Here is a 19,455-nt window from a genome sequence, read left to right on the forward strand (position 1 = left end):
TCAAAAGCTGCAGATTTAGTTGAAGCTTTAGTTCAGACATTGAATGATTTCAGGCAGGAGTCGTTTTTTGATGATGTGTGGGATGAAGTGTTACATGTTTCTGGGTAGTGTAAACCAACACCACCAACTGCAAAACGCCAAAAAACGTTAAGCTCTAAACTCAGTGAGCACTGTGTACTGACCACTGTTGGGCAGAGAGAGTCAGAACAAGATAAAGATGGGTTTCGTACAAACTTTTTCTACCCTGTCATTGACCTAATGCTCAGTGAGCTTGAAAGATGATTTTCTAGTAGAAACCGTGACATAATGAATAGCAGCCAGGCTCTAAATCCCAAAAAAGATGTATTCCTGAAAGAGACAGCTCTGTTTTCATTTGCTAGATTGTATGATTCAAATATTGATGACCTAGGGCATGAACTACATCAGTTCAGAAGGATCTTAGACAGAGAATTACAGACTGGGATGCAGAGACCTTCCAGTACAGTAGAGCTAGTACAGTTCATTGAGCCATATAAAGAAGTGTTTTTTGAGCTCTACAGACGCTGTAAAATAGCAGTTGCAATTCCAGTGAGTACTGCTTCTTGTGAACGGAGTTTTTCTACGTTAAAGCTTGTGAAAACATACCTCAGATCCACCATGAATGACGAGAGATTAAGCAATCTGGGTGTACTAAGCATCGAGTCTAGGAGGGCAAAGGCATTAAGTCTTGACTCATTTGTTGATCGGTTTGCCAGAAACCACCAAAACCGCAGAATACAGTTGCTGTAATAGTAGGGCAGCCACTGTCTTTTCATTTTTATTTTATTTAATTTTGGACTGAGAAACTGAACCAAGGCTGCACCTAATAGTTATTTTCATTATCAGTTCATCTGCTGATTATTTTCTCTAGTCAGTACGGTCTGTAAAATGTTATTATAATTGTTTATATTTGTGTCTCAACTATAATATTTTGACCATTCGCGTTGGTTATAATCATTAATCAGTAGTTTTATGAAAATAAAAATAAATCAAATAAGATTTTGAATCTTTGTCTTTTTTGCCCCAGGTTGAAGGTGCCCCTCTGACAAAACCCCTGGCCCCAGCCAGGCCCCCTCAGTAAAATTGGTCTAGAACCACCACTGGTTTAAAGCAGTTCTCTTTGCAGATGACACAAAACTGTTTTGCTCAGGAGAAAATCTGCAACAATTGTTATCTGATTTAGGAACTGAAATGATAGAGTTAAAGAGATGGTTTGATATTAACAAATTATCATTAAATTTGTCAAAAACTAAATTGATGTTATTTGTAAATTATAAAAAAGACATACAAATACAGTAAAATATACAAGGGGTAAACATAGAATGTGTCAAAGAAAGTAAGTTTTTAGGTGTCATTATTGATGAAAAAGTAATTGGAAAGCTCATATTCAACATGTTCAAAAGAGTATTGCAGTATTAAATAAAGCAAAGCAGGTTCTTGATTGCAGAGCACTACATACTCTGTATTGTTCATTGGTTGCACCCGCCCTGACTTACTGTGCTGAAGTCTGGGGTAACAATTATAAAACTACAGTGCAACCATTATTCATTCTTCAAAAAAGAGCATTAAGAACAAATCACAATGCAGGTTATCGTGACCACACCAACCCATTATTCATTAAATCTCAAATATTAAAACTACACGATATGATTTTGTTCAAGACTGTTCAATTAATGTACAGAGTGAAAAATAAACAAATGCCCCTTAGAATTCAAGAATTTTTTTACTGAGAGAGAGCGAAAATATAATTTATGGGGCTTGTATCATTTTAAAATTGCTGGTGCTCGGACGACCAGGAAAGGTTTCTGTGTCTCCATGTGTGGCCCTAGACTATGGAATAACCTGACGGATGAACTCAAACAATGTCCAAATATCAGTCAGTTTAAAAAGCAATATAAAGACAGGATGTTTTCAAGATATGTATCTGTTGAAGAAAGATGAATTTTGTGTGTTGCCAATTGTAAATGTAACTTTGTAAATGTAAATTGTGTCCTTCAAACTAAAGAGTTTGAAGTGGTTGAAAATGGGAGCGGGAATAGATGGGTTTTTTTATTTCCCCCACTCCTTTTGGACTAGATAATTTTATTTTTGGTTAAAGGTGTAGGCGTTTAAGCTTTGCTTCTGCCTGTACACTTTCAGCCACACAGATGCACTGTTAATCCATTTTCTTTCTCCGTTGTAAGTTTTTTGTTGTTTTGGTCGGTGTGTGCTGAATAAATTCATTCATTCATTCATTCACAAATGTTTGACTCAGATTTGAAGTGAACACATCGTCTGAACCGTGGACTCCTTATGACACCAATGCTACACTGATGAGTAAACAACCATATTTTATGACAGAAGTGAGGTCCAGGTTGTTAAAAGTGGCATTTCTCTTTTAATTTGGGTTGCCTTATATATACATGTTTCTCCAGTGATTTTAAATGAGCAGGCAGCTGTTGATTCATGAGATATAATGTGAAGGGGCTTAGGCTGAAAGAAACAGAGGTAATTTACTACTGCTCTCTTCTGTATAAAACCTGTGTAACCTCTTAATTTTACTCTCTGAAGGACCTATTTTAAAATAACCTCTTAATTTTTGCTGTCTGAGTGACACACCAGTGACACAACTTTAGATAAATAAATCTAAAGTTATCTTCCTTAAACTCAAACTGAAAACAAAGCTGTACAATTTGATAATTAATTAAAAATATCAAATACAGCTTCCTGATGAAGTGGTGTAGGGCAGGATTTTCTTAAAAAGAAGACCCAATAGTTCAGGTACAATTTGCCAGAAGGTACATCTGAGAAGCAAGCCTAGATTTGATGTTTTTTGAACTTTTGCATTTCTTCATAAGTGATGTAAATAAAGTCCAAAACATATTCAGTGACTTGGAAATGTTCATATTTCCATCCCCATATTTACAGGTATTATCAAGTTTTAGAGATTTGCTTTCAGTTTGAGTTTGAGGAAGATGATTGTAGAATTTTTTATTCTTTTTTTTTTTTGGTATTTCTTGTATTTGAAATGGCATAAACAAATTTAAATGTGTGAAATACTGTGTTCCAATACTTTTGGAGGGCAATGTATCCTAACCTTATGATGAGTGCAAAATTAGTGTGGTATTACTGTTTTGTTTAAGAATGTTTAATTTTCACTGTTGCTGCACTTTGTGTGCAATTATATTCATATCGTATATCATACTGATATGACAATATATAGATACAATAATTTGGCCATATTGTACAACCCTACTGTCTGAATATTAATTTACATCTACATAAAAAAAGATGCTTGAAGTGGCAGGTGGTTAAGAGGGCTGTAATTAGCTCAAACTAAAAGGCAAAAAAGAATAATGCTTAAAAAGGTGGGGGTCTGGGGGTTGTAACATAACAAAATGTGGGAAAAGTGAAGTGCTGTGAATACTTTCTGGATGCACCATAGGAATTTTTCAAAATTTGTGAAACAAATTGCTGACAATTAGTTGATTATGACATGACAAATTATAACAAATAGTTAAATATATAGTTGAAAGTTATGGGTCAAATATATGGTTATAATTTACTAGTAAATTATGATTAGTCAACTGATCTAAGGGGAGGTAATGGTCTAGGGTTAAGGTGTTGGGCTTGAGTCCAGAAGATCATGGGTTCAAATCCCGCCTTACCAGAAAATCACTAAGGGCCCTTGGGCAAGGCCTTTAATCCCCTGTTGCTCTCGGTGTGTAGTGAGTGCCTTGTATGGCAGCACCCTGACATCGGAGTGAATGTGAGGCATAATTGTAAAGTGCTTTGAGCGTCTGATGCAGATGGAAAAGTGCTATATAAATGCAGTCCATTTACCATTTAGCAGAAAATAATCAAAAGATTAATTGAAAAAATCATTAGATGAATTGATAAATCAAAAAATGTAGATTAATTGATCACAAAAATAAATGTGACTTTCAGCCCTACTTAATAATAACAATTTCAATGAGAAACAAATTTTGTGGGAAATCAAAAATATCTACACCTTTAATTTATGTAATAAACAATGTTGTGTGATAAAGCATTGGTGGATTAGGATGTACATTTTTTTTCAAGCATGACAGGAGTAGGAACTACTGCAGTATGGTAATAAAATTTAAGTCTCAGATGTAGGCTTCCATGACTTTCTAAAAGGTACTTTCATTAATAATTCAGAGTAGAAATAATGACTGCAAAAGAAAGTCTCTGAGGAGAGCAGATACAGCACATCACTCTTCTCTCTTCTCTAAATCTGCCATGGGATGTGGCAATTATGCCTGACAGGAGAGCAAAGAAAGACAGGAAATGACTGAGGTTGCTGCACATATCAGTCATAGCTCACAGAATGCAAACCACACTGATCCAGCTAAAATACAACCTGCACTTAAGGAAAAATGCATTTATTTATTTCTAAACCTCATCAACCGCACCACATCTGCACCGATCCGTGCAGATGCAGCATCTGCAGTGATGCGGTTGCTGTATCGGACCGTCGTGGTGAAGAGAGAGCTGAGTAGGGGGGCAAAGCTCTCGATTTACCGATCGATCTACGTTCCGATCCTCACCTATGGTCATGAGATTTGGCTCATGACGGAAAGAACGAGATCGCGAGTACAAGCGGCCGAGATGAGTTTCCTCCGCAGGGTGGCTAGGCGCTCCCTTAGAGATAGGGTGAGGAGCTCAGTCACTCGGGAGGAGCTCGGAGTCGAGCTGCTGCTCCTCCACGTCGAAAGGAGTCAGTTGAGGTGGCTCGGGCATCTTTTCCGGATGCCCCCTGGACGCCTCGCTGGAGAGGTGTTCCGGGCACGTCCCATTGGGAGGAGGCCCCGGGGAAGACCCAGGACACGCTGGAGGGACTACATCTCTCTGCTGGCTTGGGAACGCCTTGGGGTTCCCCCGGAGGAGCTGGGGGAGGTGTGTGTGGATCGGGAGGTCTGGGCGGCTTTGCCTGAGCTGCTACCCCCGCGACCCGACTCCGGATAAAACGGAAGAAAATGGATGGATGGATGGATTGATAAACCTCATCAACAGAATTTTCTTTTACATCAAAACACTGTATTTACAATAGGAATGGTATTGTCGAAATAAAAGGCTGATAACACAGTGACTCTATACCCTATACTCTATACCCTGTCCAAACATCAGAGAAAACTTTACAGAAATGAGGAGGCAATACAAACGGGATCCTGTGCATTACATTTCAGGCGAGTGTATAATATATAATACATAACGCTAATGTAACTGCATCACCTCAAGCCATTTGTGAACTAGAGCATACATAAAGTGCACAGGAACATACCAAACACTGACTGTCCTCACACGATACGTTCATTTTGTGTTTAACTGGAGCATACTGGACATCACAATACAAAATTGCTATATTTCACAATAAAACGAAATACAAATGAAATACATATGAAAGGCATCAGAGGGGTGATGCATATTGGCAATCTTCAGACAATGGTATAAATATACAAGCAAATATACATATGTCTTCTTTATGAAGTCACTCATACCATTTATTCATTCATTCATTTTCTATACCCATTTATGCCAATTAAGGTCCACAGAGGGTTGGAGCTTATCACAGTAATCACTGGGCGAAAGGCAAGGTACACCCTGGACATGCTGCCAGTCTATCCAAGGGCCACATACAGACAGAAACACATTCACACTTACAGTCAATTTAAAGTTTCCAATTCACTGAACCTACCTGTTGCTGGAATGGGAGGACTTCAGAGCATCTGGAGGGAAGCGGACATACAGGGAGAACATACAAAGCCGACACAGAAAAGACGAGGTGGAAAGCAATCCTAGGACGTTCTCGCTGTGAGTCAGTAGTGCTAATCACTATGCCAACGTGCTGCCCTCATTGATACCACTCACTCATCTTCAACCGCTTACTCAAATTAAGGGTCACACAGGGCTGGAGCCTATCCCAGCAGTCAAAGAGCATGAGGAAGGGAACACCCTGCACAGGACGCCAGTCTGTCGCAGGGCCACATATAGACAAACAAACACAGTCACACCCACATGCACAGCTACAGACAATTCAAAGTTTCCAATCCACCTAACCTATGTCTTTGGAGGTGGGAGGAAGCCGGAGCACCCAGAAGGAACCCACGCAAACATGAGGAGAACATGCAAACTCCACAAAGAAAGCTCAGAGGTGGGAAACAATCCCATGACCTTCTTGCTGTGAGGCAACACTGCTAACCACTAAGTCACTGTGCTGCCTCATTCATACCAATTAATCATAAATATGTGTTGATCAATATATGCTTTAGATCATACATCTTGGTTTCTTGTTTGTTGAGACATACAAAAAAGGTGTTTTTCAGAGCATGATTTTATTGACCTTGACCACTGACCAAGTCAAGCCAAGGCTGGGAGCAATGCGCTGATGCTGAGCTTTGCCTCATCCACAACACCACAGAACTGACTTGGGTCCTGGATGGCAACCACCCAGGCAGACAACCGGTTCATTCGCACATCTCTAAAATAACCATCTATCTGCCGCAGCCAGGTGAAAGGTAGTTGTCCCCTTGGCCTTCTCCAGCTACGGCTGGTCCTCAACACTCTGGCACCTGCATGCTAGATCATACACAGATAAATGAGCCACATGACCAAAATGTTAGAACTGACACTCTCTCACAAAGCAACTGATGCTCCTCGTCTTAGTCTCTCTTAGGGCCCCTTCACACATAATGCGAAAGTTTGGATGAAGTGCACACTTAGTGCACATGACGCAGGAATCATGTGCATGTCGTCCCTGCCTCTAACGCCTCTTACACCTGTTGCTACAACTATTTGCGCACATAAGTGCCTGAAAGACAAAGTGTGCACTGTGCAAACTCATCGCACCCTCTCGAGGCAGGTGCCAGCCAAATTTCAAGTGTCACGCACAAACATCTAACACCACTCGCATGGCACTTAGAAAATGTGTGGCCAGTTGCACTCTTGGCACGATAACAGACTGTAGATGACCACTGTCATACTACTGTGAAATTTGTCTAAGTTCCCCACGAGTGTGACTTTGCAAACACACACACTGACACGTGGATGTGTGCATTCACTCATGGGAGGCGTGGCTTCCAACAGAAGCAGCTGTGGTGAGCTGTCATTCTGGACATTCCAGCTGGACAACACCAACTGTGTTTGGACAGTCATGGACAACTGTCCACACAGAGCAAACACTGACAGCCCCCCAGGTTGAAACGGACCATCGGATCAGAACACGCAGCGGGAGATCTGAGTGTCACCCACCTGAGCTCTGTTCCACATGTCTCTGCTGTGGCGTGCTGTCCAAATGACACACGTGTCGGGCAGAACACGCTCGCCCCTGACTGGACGCACCTGACCAGTAGATGTGGACATGATCAGAGCACATTGTTTCTCATTCATGTAATTTCATGACTGTATGTCTGTGACCATGGGTCATCACCAGAGGAACAGACGGATAATATTTGTATTGCTCGCTTGATAAATGCGGTGTTTTTATAATGTGTGGGATTTTATTTTTTTTTGTTGTTGTTGTAATACTTCCATGTCCTTCCTGATATGAGGCAGATTCCCGCGGCTTTCAAAGAACAGCTCCGTAGCTCAGTGGTAAAGTCTCTGACTGGTGATCAGAGCTTATAAAAGGCACGAGTTCACATCCCGGGTGGTGTGTTTTTTTTCCTTTTTTTACTATTGCACATAAGCAGTGCAATGTGGTCCCACAGGTACCGGCTGGTTTTTATTTATTCCACATAAGCAGCACCATGTGGTGCACCTGGCACTGTTCCTGCTCTCTCTCCGGGTTCGTGCACGCCTGCCCATCGGCGCGATGTTTCGTGCGCTAGTTTTGAACTGTTTCACGCTGTTTCACCGTTTTTGTCCAAACGCTGTCCAAACTTCACACTATGTGTGAAGGGGCCATTAGTAGCAGCTCAATTGATACAGTCATTCCAGTGGTACCAAAGGATCCTTTGGAGACACATGATACCAAAGACGTCCAGTCATCGCCTTAGGTCACTGGTCAGGCTCTAAATCTCACAACCCTGCAGCTAGACAGGCCGCACCAGTACCCTAAAGATTTGGAATTCATTGACTGCAAAGATATCAGCATCGCTAAACACCTCTGTCTAGTGACTTCATGACTCCACAAGCTCTTCCCAGGCACCTCTGGATCTCAAAGGCCGAGGACCCAGAGACATGAATCTCACAAGTTCAACTCTTTCATCACATGTCTGATGGCTGAGTCCAGGAAGTCATTAAAATCTGATCAGGACAATCTCAAACCCTGACATGCTGAGTCCTCACTCAGCTTGTCAAGTGATGTAATCAGAGTATCCACTGATAGTGCAAAGATCACAGCATCGTCTGCGAAGTCAAGGTGGTTAAACCTTTCCTCACCAACAAAGCAGCCAAGTTACTGGTTTCCATTGACCAAACTACTCCATAATGTAATCCTTTTTGATATCAATCCAAGTAATTTTCCTACCAAGATTGAAAGAAATCCATTTAGCCATTTTTGAGGTATCTTGTCCACGCTGACACAGACAAACACACACCAGTGAAAACAATACCCTGCTATCACAGCAACTGCAATGCAACTCCTGAGAAAGCGAGTCCAGCCACACTACAGGAAGTGCTGGGTTTCTTTCACACCTTTCTTTCCATGTTTCAAGATTCAAGTTCCATAACCGAGTGTCAGACAATCAATCAATCAATCAATCAATTTTTTTTTATATAACGCCAAATCACAACAAACAGTTGCCCCAAGGCGCTTTATATTGTAAGGCAAGGCCATACAATAATTATGTAAAACCCCAACGGTCAAAATGACCCCCTGTGACCAAGCACTTGGCTACAGTGGGAAGGAAAAACTCCTTTTAACAGGAAGAAACCTCCAGCAGAACCAGGCTCAGGGAGAGGCAGTCTTCTGCTGGGACTGGTTGGGGCTGAGGGAGAGAACCAGGAAAAAGACATGCTGTGGAGGGGAGCAGAGATCGATCACTAATGATTAAATGCAGAGTGGTGCATACAGAGCAAAAAGAGAAAGAAACAGTGCATCATGGGAACCCCCCAGCAGTCTACGTCTATAGCAGCATAACTAAGGGATGGTTCAGGGTCACCTGATCCAGCCCTAACTATAAGCTTTAGCAAAAAGGAAAGTTTTAAGCCTAATCTTAAAAGTAGAGAGGGTGTCTGTCTCCCTGATCTGAATTGGGAGCTGGTTCCACAGGAGAGGAGCCTGAAAGCTCTGCCTCCCATTCTACTCTTACAAACCCTAGGAACTACAAGTAAGCCTGCAGTCTGAGAGCGAAGCGCTCTATTGGGGTGATATGGTACTACGAGGTCCCTAAGATAAGATGGGACCTGATTATTCAAAACCTTATAAGTAAGAAGAAGAATTTTAAATTCTATTCTAGAATTAACAGGAAGCCAATGAAGAGAGGCCAATATGGGTGAGATATGCTCTCTCCTTCTAGTCCCCGTTAGTACTCTAGCTGCAGCATTTTGAATTAACTGAAGGCTTTTTAGGGAACTTTTAGGACAACCTGATAATAATGAATTACAATAGTCCAGCCTAGAGGAAATAAATGCATGAATTAGTTTTTCAGCATCACTCTGAGACAAGACCTTTCTAATTTTAGAGATATTGCGTAAATGCAAAAAAGCAGTCCTACATATTTGTTTAATATGCGCTTTGAATGACATATCCTGATCAAAAATGACTCCAAGATTTCTCACAGTATTACTAGAGGTCAGGGTAATGCCATCCAGAGTAAAGATCTGGTTAGACACCATGTTTCTAAGATTTGTGGGGCCAAGTACAATAACTTCAGTTTTATCTGAGTTTAAAAGCAGGAAATTAGAGGTCATCCATGTCTTTATGTCTGTAAGACAATCCTGCAGTTTAGCTAATTGGTGTGTGTCCTCTGGCTTCATGGATAGATAAAGCTGGGTATCATCTGCGTAACAATGAAAATTTAAGCAATACCGTCTAATAATACTGCCTAAGGGAAGCATGTATAAAGTGAATAAAATTGTTCCTAGCACAGAACCTTGTGGAACTCCATAATTAACTTTAGCCTGCGAAGAAGATTCCCCATTTACATGAACAAATTGTAATCTATTAGACAAATATGATTCAAACCACTGCAGCGCAGTGCCTTTAATACCTATGGCATGCTCTAATCTCTGTAATAAAATTTTATGGTCAACGGTATCAAAAGCAGTACTGAGGTCTAACAGAACAAGTCCACTGTCCGAGGCCATAAGAAGATCATTTGTGACCTTCACTAATGCTGTTTCTGTACTATGATGAATTCTAAAACCTGACTGAAACTCTTCAAATAGACCATTCCTCTGCAGATGGTCAGTTAGCTGTTTTACAACTACCCTTTCAAGAATTTTTGAGAGAAAAGGAAGGTTGGAGATTGGCCTATAATTAGCTAAGATAGCTGGGTCAAGTGATGGCTTTTTAAGTAATGGTTTAATTACTGCCACCTTAAAAGCCTGTGGTACATAGCCAACTAACAAAGATAGATTGATCATATTTAAGATCGAAGCATTAAATAATGGTAGGGCTTCCTTGAGCAACCTGGTAGGAATGGGGTCTAATAAACATGTTGATGGTTTGGATGAAGTAACTAATGACTCAGACAGAACAATCGGAGAGAAAGAGTCTAACCAAATACCGGCATCACTGAAAGCAGCCAAAGATAACGATACGTCTTTGGGATGGTTATGAGTAATTTTTTCTCTAATAGTTAAAATTTTGTTAGCAAAGAAAGTCATGAAGTCATTACTAGTTAAAGTTAATGGAATACTCAGCTCAATAGAGCTCTGACTCTTTGTCAGCCTGGCTACAGTGCTGAAAAGAAACCTGGGGTTCTTATTTTCTTCAATTAGTGATGAGTAGAAAGATGTCCTAGCTTTACGGAGGGCTTTTTTATAGAGCAACAGACTCTTTTTCCAGGCTAAGTGAAGATCTTCTAAATTAGTGAGACGCCATTTCCTCTCCAACTTACGGGTTATCTGCTTTAAGCTACGAGTTTGTGAGTTATACCACGGAGTCAGGCACTTCTGATTTAAAGCTCTCTTTTTCAGAGGAGCTACAGCATCCAAAGTTGTCTTCAATGAGGATGTAAAACTATTGATGAGATACTCTAGCTCACTTACAGAGTTTAGGTAGCTACTCTGCACTGTGTTGGTATATGGCATTAGAGAACATAAAGAAGGAATCATATCCTTAAACCTAGTTACAGCGCTTTCTGAAAGACTTCTAGTGTAATGAAACTTATTCCCCACTGCTGGGTAGTCCATCAGAGTAAATGTAAATGTTATTAAGAAATGATCAGACAGAAGGGAGTTTTCAGGGAATACTGTTAAGTCTTCTATTTCCATACCATAAGTCAGAACAAGATCTAAGATATGATTAAAGTGGTGGGTGGACTCATTTACATTTTGAGAAAAGCCATTAGAGTCTAATAATAGATTAAATGCAGTGCTGAGGCTGTCATTCTCAGCATCTGTGTGGATGTTAAAATCGCCCACTATAATTATCTTATCTGAGCTAAGCACTAAGTCAGACAAAAGGTCTGAAAATTCACAGAGAAACTCACAGTAACGATCAGGTGGACAATAGATAATAACAAATAAAACTGTTTTTTGGGACTTCCAATTTGGATGGACAAGACTAAGAGTCAAGCTTTCAAATGAATTAAAGCTCTGTCTGGGTTTTTGATTAATTAATAAGCTGGAATGGAAGATTGCTGCTAATCCTCCGCCTCGGCCCGTGCTATGAGCATTCTGACAGTTAGTGTGACTCGGGGGTGTTGACTCATTTAAACTAACATATTCATCCTGCTGTAACCAGGTTTCTGTAAGGCAGAATAAATCAATATGTTGATCAATTATTATATCATTTACCAACAGGGACTTAGAAGAGAGAGACCTAATGTTTAATAGACCACATTTAACTGTTTTAGCCTGTGGTGCAGTTGAAGGTGCTATATTATTTTTTCTTTTTGAATTTTTATGCTTAAATAGATTTTTGCTGGTTATTGGTGGTCTGGGAGCAGACACCGTCTCTACTGGGATGGGGTAATGAGGGGATGGCAGGGGGAGAGAAGCTGCAGAGAGGTGTGTAAGACTACAACTCTGCTTCCTGGTCCCAACCCTGGATAGTCACGGTTTGGAGGATTTAAGAAAATTGGCCAGATTTCTAGAAATGAGAACTGCTCCATCCAAAGTGGGATGGATGCCATCTCTCCTAACAAGACCAGGTTTTCCCCAGAAGCTTTGCCAATTATCTATGAAGCCCACCTCATTTTTTGGACACCACTCAGACGATGTGAGCAATTAACACTGTTCGCTGTCTGTAGAACAGTGCATGAGACCCTTTACATTCTCTTTGCCTCACCTCCATGTGGGCTCACTGGGTATGCACTAAACAGCAGTTCAGAATATCCATAAGTACACTTAGTACCAGAGCATCCTAGGACAAAGATCGCTGATCAATTTTGTGGGCACAGCTGTCAACTGATCACAACCTGGTGATGAGGAGAGTCAGGTGGTGGGATAGGTGACCGAACCAACCTGGAAGGCCTAAACGTGTGGTGAGGGTTTCTGGGAACATTTGGTATAACAAGCCTGCCCAGACAACCTTCAACTCACACTGCCAAAGAAACTTCTCCCACATCCCGAGGGAGGCTTGGGACATGGAAGCGGAGTGGTCCATGTCAAAGGCCTCCATTGCTGAGGTGGCTGCTGAATGTGACTCAGCATTGTCTTGCTGAAATAAGCAGGGATGTCCCTGAAAAAAAACGTTGCTTGGATGGCCGCATGTGTAGCTCCAAAACCTGGATGGTTTTGGAGCTACACATGCTGCCACATGATTCCATGATCTTTCAGCATTGATGGTGCCATCACAGATGTGTAAGTTTCCCATGCCATGGACACTAACACACCCCCATACCATCACAGATGCTGGCTTTTGAACATTGCGCTGGTAACAATCTGGATGGTCTTTTTCCTCTATTGTCCGGAGGACATGATGTCCATGATTTCCAAAAACAATTTGAAATGTGGACTCATCAGACCACAGCACACTTTTCCACTTTGCGTGTGTCCATTTCAAATGTGCTTGGGCCCAGAGAAGGCAGCGGTGTTTCTGGATGTTGTTGATATATGGCTTTCGCTTTGCATGGTAGAGTTTTAACTTGCACTTGTAGACGTAGCGACGAACTGTGTTAACTGACAATGGATTTCTGAAGTGTTCCTGAGCCCCTTTCTAATTTATACCCAGGAGTTTATTCAAGAAAATCCTTGTGTTTTTTTCTTACATTAAATAACTTGTAATTAAAATAGTTTCAAGTTAAAAAAAAGAAGATGATTCTTTAGAAATCTTTGATGTTTGTCTGTAAATTAAAACCATAACTCATCTGTTGCTGCGGTTGTTTCAGGTGAGATGATTTCTTGAATAACATGATAATGACCCTTGGACATTTATGTTTAGACAAAATTTCATGAAAAGTAATGAGTACATTTTTACGTCTGGTAGATTCATTCATTCATATCTGCATTTCAACCAGAAAAAAAATACACCGTAAATAAATATAAATATTTATTATCAACATGACAGGAGATAATGTAACAATGACTGCAGTGTGTTGGTTCATTGGGATTTCTCATGATTAAATAATTTTTAATTGAGTCATTTCAACATTAAATCACACCCTCATTGACTACTGACTGCTTTTAATGTTGTAATCAGGACAGAGTAATTACTAAAATATGAATTTCATGCTTCTCGTAGTTGTGAATGTTTTAAAATTATGCACAATAGGGGTGGGGCTTCTACCTGTGCAAATGTCTTTTTGACAGAACTTTGACTTCATGGACATGCTTAATGATTCATTCATTTAATGTTAAAATAAGAAAAAAGGTTTTTTTTTTCAAGTAATAAAATAGTTACTGTTTAAAGAGCCTTTGTTTTATTTATAAGCATACGTAGAAGCAGGTGTGAGTTTGCAGAGATGACAGGTGAGGTGGACTCAGCACATTTAACCAGATCAAGGTCTCGTCTGCAGCTTCAGCCTCAAACTGGTGGCGTTTTTGGAAACACTTTCCTCACATTTTGAAACACAGAGATTTTCTGTTCTTCCGTCTGGACTTCAAATTTTGGTGTATTTATTTAGACTAACAAAGAAGACCTTTTCTAAGTCCATACTGCAAAAGCCTTGGGGGGGGGTGGAGACCTAAGCATCCCCGAACCCCCCTTTTTTTTAAGGTGATTTTTCCATCCCATTACACCTATAAAAATCCTGCTGTGACTTCACAAAATTTGGCCATCAAAATGCAGGCAGTAGTGTTTCAGAGAGTTATAAATATTGTAGGGGAGATCGGGGACATTGGCCCCGATCTCCCCTACAAAACTTGCACCTGCAGCACTCACTGCATGGCACCCTGCAGGAGAAAAGTTCTGCTGCAGAAGAACGCAGCTTTGGGAAAAGATCTCCGGCAGCGGGGGGAAAGTTCTACTAAGTTCTCCTGCAGCAGAAGAACAAGGCTATGGGAAAGGTTCTGCTACAGTCCACACCAGAGAACCTTTGTGCGGTGTCCCATGGAAAAATCACGTTATGAAGAAGGAAAAAAAAAAAAAAACTACTGTGTGAATTAAATGGCAGATGATTCTCTTTTCTTGCCCACAACATACAGTCCCGATAGTCATGAGTGACATCTTTAAATGGCTTTGACAGAGGTTGACTAATAAATCGTGGATGTGCTGCATCTAAATCAAAACCAGCGTGTCCACAATCAGTGTAGAGAAATAATCATTTCCCGTCTGAAACAGCATATTCAGCCCAACCACAGCAGGCATGCTCTTATATATATATATATATATATATATGTGTATATATATATATATATATATATATATATATATATATATATATATATATATACAGATTATTTTATTTATTGATCTTTGGATGTATCAATGGATCTGCGGGAATTAAAATGAGAATCAACTTAAAATTGGCAAATTGATCTTTTCAACCCAGCACTACTAGGTACCTAATACCAGCATTATTTATATTTACATGTTCGTCTGTCCATCAAACATTGATGTAGATGACTTCTCATGGCACAATATTTACCTTCTTTTTTGGGGGGGGTGGCAGGGAGACCACAACACATTGTACTTTAATCACTTGCTGCTAAAACATTTTTGTTGCTGCCATTCAGACAGGAATAATGTTCAGAGGAAGAGAGAAATTGAACTCAGCACCAACTTATTATGAGCAGAAAATATTTTACTTGGAACTGAGTCATGAAAAAAACAGTGTTATTTATAGTGGTGATGAAGAAACGTTTAATTGTTTAAATGACAAATATTTAAATAAATCACTAGTATAGAAACTACAACTTTAATGAAAACAGAGGGATTTTTCTGTGACTTTTTTGTTGTTGTTGTTTTGTATTGTTGTTTATAACTGCCTCAGGACGGAAAGTGACTGACTGTGTGTAGGTTTGATATAAATGCAAAGCCAGAGTTGACACACTTTGTTCTCACAATAACAGGTGTGTGTGTGTGTGTGTGTGTGTGTGTGTGTGTGTGTGTGTGTGTGTGTGTGTGTGTGTGTGTGTGTGTGTGTGTGTGTGTGTGTGTGTGTGTGTGTGTGTTTGTTTGTACCACACACTCCACAGAAGAGGAGAGCAAAATCAGGACGAGCATCTTAAACTAGACCCCATAACCTCAGACCAGCTCAGTCACACGAACCTTTATCAAGTCTAATAAAATGCGCACGTTTGACAGAGAACTGAGAAGACAAACCTCTACGAAATAGAAGCAGGGCAGCAGGCTGACACTGTCTTTGGTCGCTGTCCCCAGCTTGTCTCTGGCAGACATGGTCAGGCCTCCCGAATCCACACACATCCGACATTAGACGGCAGGAGGACGGCTCCTCTCCCAGCAGCGCTCCATGCCGCCGTCACAGCGCCGCTTAGCCTCCCAACCGGGCCTGTGTCCGCCGGAGGTCCGGGTCCGGTTCCGAGTGTATCTGTGCGCGTGGAGCTGTCAGCACCGGAGCCGAGCTGCGGAGCCAAAACGGCGCGTGCGCAGTGCCGAGGAGGCGTGGCAGCGCGTGGACGGTTTCCCTCTGCGTGTGCGTGTGACACAGAATGTGCTCGTTTCATCACAGGGTGACACGGACGTCGTCATTTCTGTTCCCCACGTCTACAAGCCCAGTTTGCTGCTGTGACACTTGACACTGTGCGGTGTTCACTGCAGGACCACTGTGAACAACAGCGCCACCATGCGGACCGTAACAGGACTGACCCAGAGCTCTCAGTACCAGCTTTCACCCGCCTCCCCCTCAAAAAAAAGTGTAAATTACAACATTCAATGTGTCAGTGAACACAGCATTAAAAACTGTAGATCAAAACTAATTTTTTCACTACATTTTTCATAACATTTAACATAATACCAAAATAATACACCAAAACACAAATATGAAAAATGATAGAAAATGTAAAATAAATGACAGACTAAGCTAAATGGATTTTCTGATATGGGGACTAAGAGAGACAGAACATATAGTTTGGACAAATGCTGCATTCAGTCTGAATGATTCACACATGTTGAAAAGTGGGAAGTATGAGCTCCAACTCAGACATAATGATTTCAACAACAGAGTGGGTTGAAGTTTTTTGAATGCAGCACACACCCACACTGCCCGTTTCACTCTTTCAGCACCTTGGACAGAGCTACAGCCTTGAGGCTCGTAGAATATGAGCGAAGCGTTGCGAAGTGGCTCACTCATGGTTTATACAACCCCTGGCAAAAATTATGGAATCACCGGCCTCGGAGGATGTTCATTCAGTTGTTTAATTTTGTAGAAAAAAAGCAGATCACAGACATGACACAAAACTAAAGTCATTTCAAATGGCAACTTTCTGGCTTTAAGAAACACTGTAAGAAATCAGGAAAAAAAAATTGTGGCAGTCAGTAACGGTTACTTTTTTAGACCAAGCAGACGGAAAAAATATGGCCTCACTCAATTCTGAGGAATAAATTATGGAATCACCCTGTAAATTTTCATCCCCAAAACTAACACCTGCATCAAATCAGATCTGCTCATTAGTCTGCATCTAAAAAGGAGTGATCACACCTTGGAGAGCTGTTGCACCAAGTGGACTGACATGAATCGTGGCTCCAACACGAGAGATGTCAATTGAAACAAAGGAGAGGATTATCAAACTCTTAAAAGAGGGTAAATCATCATGCAATGTTGCAAAAGATGTTGGTTGTTCACAGTCAGCTGTGTCTAAACTCTGGACCAAATACAAACAACATGGGAAGGTTGTTAAAGGCAAACATACTGGTAGACCAAGGAAGACATCAAAGCGTCAAGACAGAAAACTTAAAGCAATATGTCTCAAAAATCAAAAATGCACAACAAAACAAATGAGGAACGAATGGGAGGAAACTGGAGTCAACGTCTGTGACCGAACTGTAAGAAACCACCTAAAGGAAATGGGATTTACATACAGAAAAGCTAAACGAAAGCCATCATTAACACCTAAACAGAAAAAAACAAGGTTACAATGGGCTAAGGAAAAGCAATCGTGGACTGTGGATGACTGGATGAAAGTCATATTCAGCGATGAATCTCGAATCTGCATTGGGCAAGGTGATGATGCTGGAACTTTTGTTTGGCGCCGTTCCATTGAGATTTATAAAGATGACTGCCTGAAGAGAACATGTAAATTTCCACAGTCATTGATGATATGGAGCTGAATGTAGGAACCCAGGGTAATGGCAAGTATGCCTTTTATAGTGTGATCTTCTTCCATGTTATTTATCGTTTTGAGTTGCTTACTAAAAGAGATTGACTATTGATGGATTTTATACTTTAATAATTCCCATTTTTGAGTAAATGATACTAGAGATTCATCTTTTAAAATGGTTTGTATAAGATCCTCTATGCCTTGACAAAAGTCATCATGAAATAGTAACCTGGAGTTAAATTTCCATTACCCATTTTTCCTGATGGACTGTGGGAGAGGTGTTACAAATAACTCCACACAGCAGTGATCAATGACAGGTGCTGGTAATATTTCACATTTTGAGATTTGATTGCCTATGTCATCGCTTACTAGCCAGTAATCAAGCCTGGATTTTGCTGAACCATTTGGTTGGAACCAAGAGTATTGTCTTTTATCAGGATGTCTTTGTCTCCATGGGTCTGTAAGATTTAAGGAAACGCAGTAATCCGCTAACATGAGATTAGGGTGAGGAGTGTTATATTTACTGGGATGTCTGTCAAGCCAGTCGTCTTTAACCATATTCCAATCTCCTCCTAAAACAGTGTTTTCTGATGCATATTTAATTCTGAGTAGAAATAGCACTTCCTGTATTTCAGAGAGCGGATTCCTATTTTGCATAATGCTGCAGTGACCATAAATATTCCCTAGTAAAAAAAAAATAGATTCCTCTAGTTGACTTACTGTTATAATCCAGTGGCCATTATCATCAGATTTTGTGCGAACTATTTTCCCTTGGCAGTTGTTGAATAAAATTGGTATACCAGCTGATCTCAAAGTACCATGTGAAAAGATCATTTTGACCCCCATTGAGACATCCAAAATTTTTCATCCATTTCACTTGAATGAGTTTCCTGCAATAGAATGCATTGTGCTTATCTACTTTTGCAGTATAAAAACACAGCCTTTCTTTTGACACTATCCCTTAGACCTCGAGTATTAATCGCCAATTTTAAGTTGCATTTTAGTAGCATTGTTGCTCACACACACATTCATACACACATATATATATAAAAAAACAAAAAGTTGTAGAAGGTATGTAAACTTTCTTATTTTAAGTAAGGAGAAACTTTAGGCAGGTCCCTAACAAATGTGGAAATTTGCCCATCTAAAAATAACATTGTGAATATCAATTGAACGTGTTAAGCTTAAGGTGCTTACAGTTTCGTTTTTAGGCTGTAACTATGTGGCCGTTGATGACTGCAGTGTGTCCTTTGTAAAAAGCCACCTTATTCTGTGATCTGGCCAGTTTTATTATTGGCCAAGTTTCTCTCAAGATAGCAGATCTTCCTTGATGAAATTCTGGACAAAGCAGACTCCTCGCTCCTTGCAGACTGGTGAATCCTTGGTTGATTTCCAAACTGCATCTTGATGAATTCTTCTTACAAACTGCATGATGACCTGGCGGCTGTGTCCATTCTCCCTTCTTCCGACGCAGTGCATGGAGTCGATCACGTTTCCAGTGTTATCAGCCCACTGTGGGAAGATTTTCAGCAGAAGCTCCTCGATTTTCTCCCTGATGTTTTCGCCATCTTGTTCTTTGAGACTGGATAGTCGAAGATTCCAGTGTCGTTTGTAACGTTCAACTTCTAGAACCTTTTCTTTCAGAGCAGTGTTTTCTTTTTTCAG

The 19,455-nt window shown here is 40.5% G+C and overlaps 1 protein-coding gene across 1 annotated transcript in view; it reads right to left on the bottom strand.

Annotated features, from left to right (window-relative positions):
• The window catches only part of LOC117513461 (phospholipid phosphatase-related protein type 4-like), a 155,574-nt gene extending 139,331 nt beyond the window's left edge, over positions 1-16,243 (bottom strand). The window contains 1 exon segment of the mRNA XM_034173645.1: positions 15,836-16,243. Coding sequence (XP_034029536.1) covers positions 15,836-15,937 — 102 coding nt within the window. The 5' untranslated portion in view covers positions 15,938-16,243.
• Positions 16,244-19,455: the final 3,212 nt, after the last annotated feature.

This window comes from Thalassophryne amazonica, chromosome 1 (assembly GCF_902500255.1).
Source record: "Thalassophryne amazonica chromosome 1, fThaAma1.1, whole genome shotgun sequence".
NCBI classification, from domain to species: Eukaryota; Metazoa; Chordata; class Actinopteri; order Batrachoidiformes; family Batrachoididae; genus Thalassophryne; species Thalassophryne amazonica.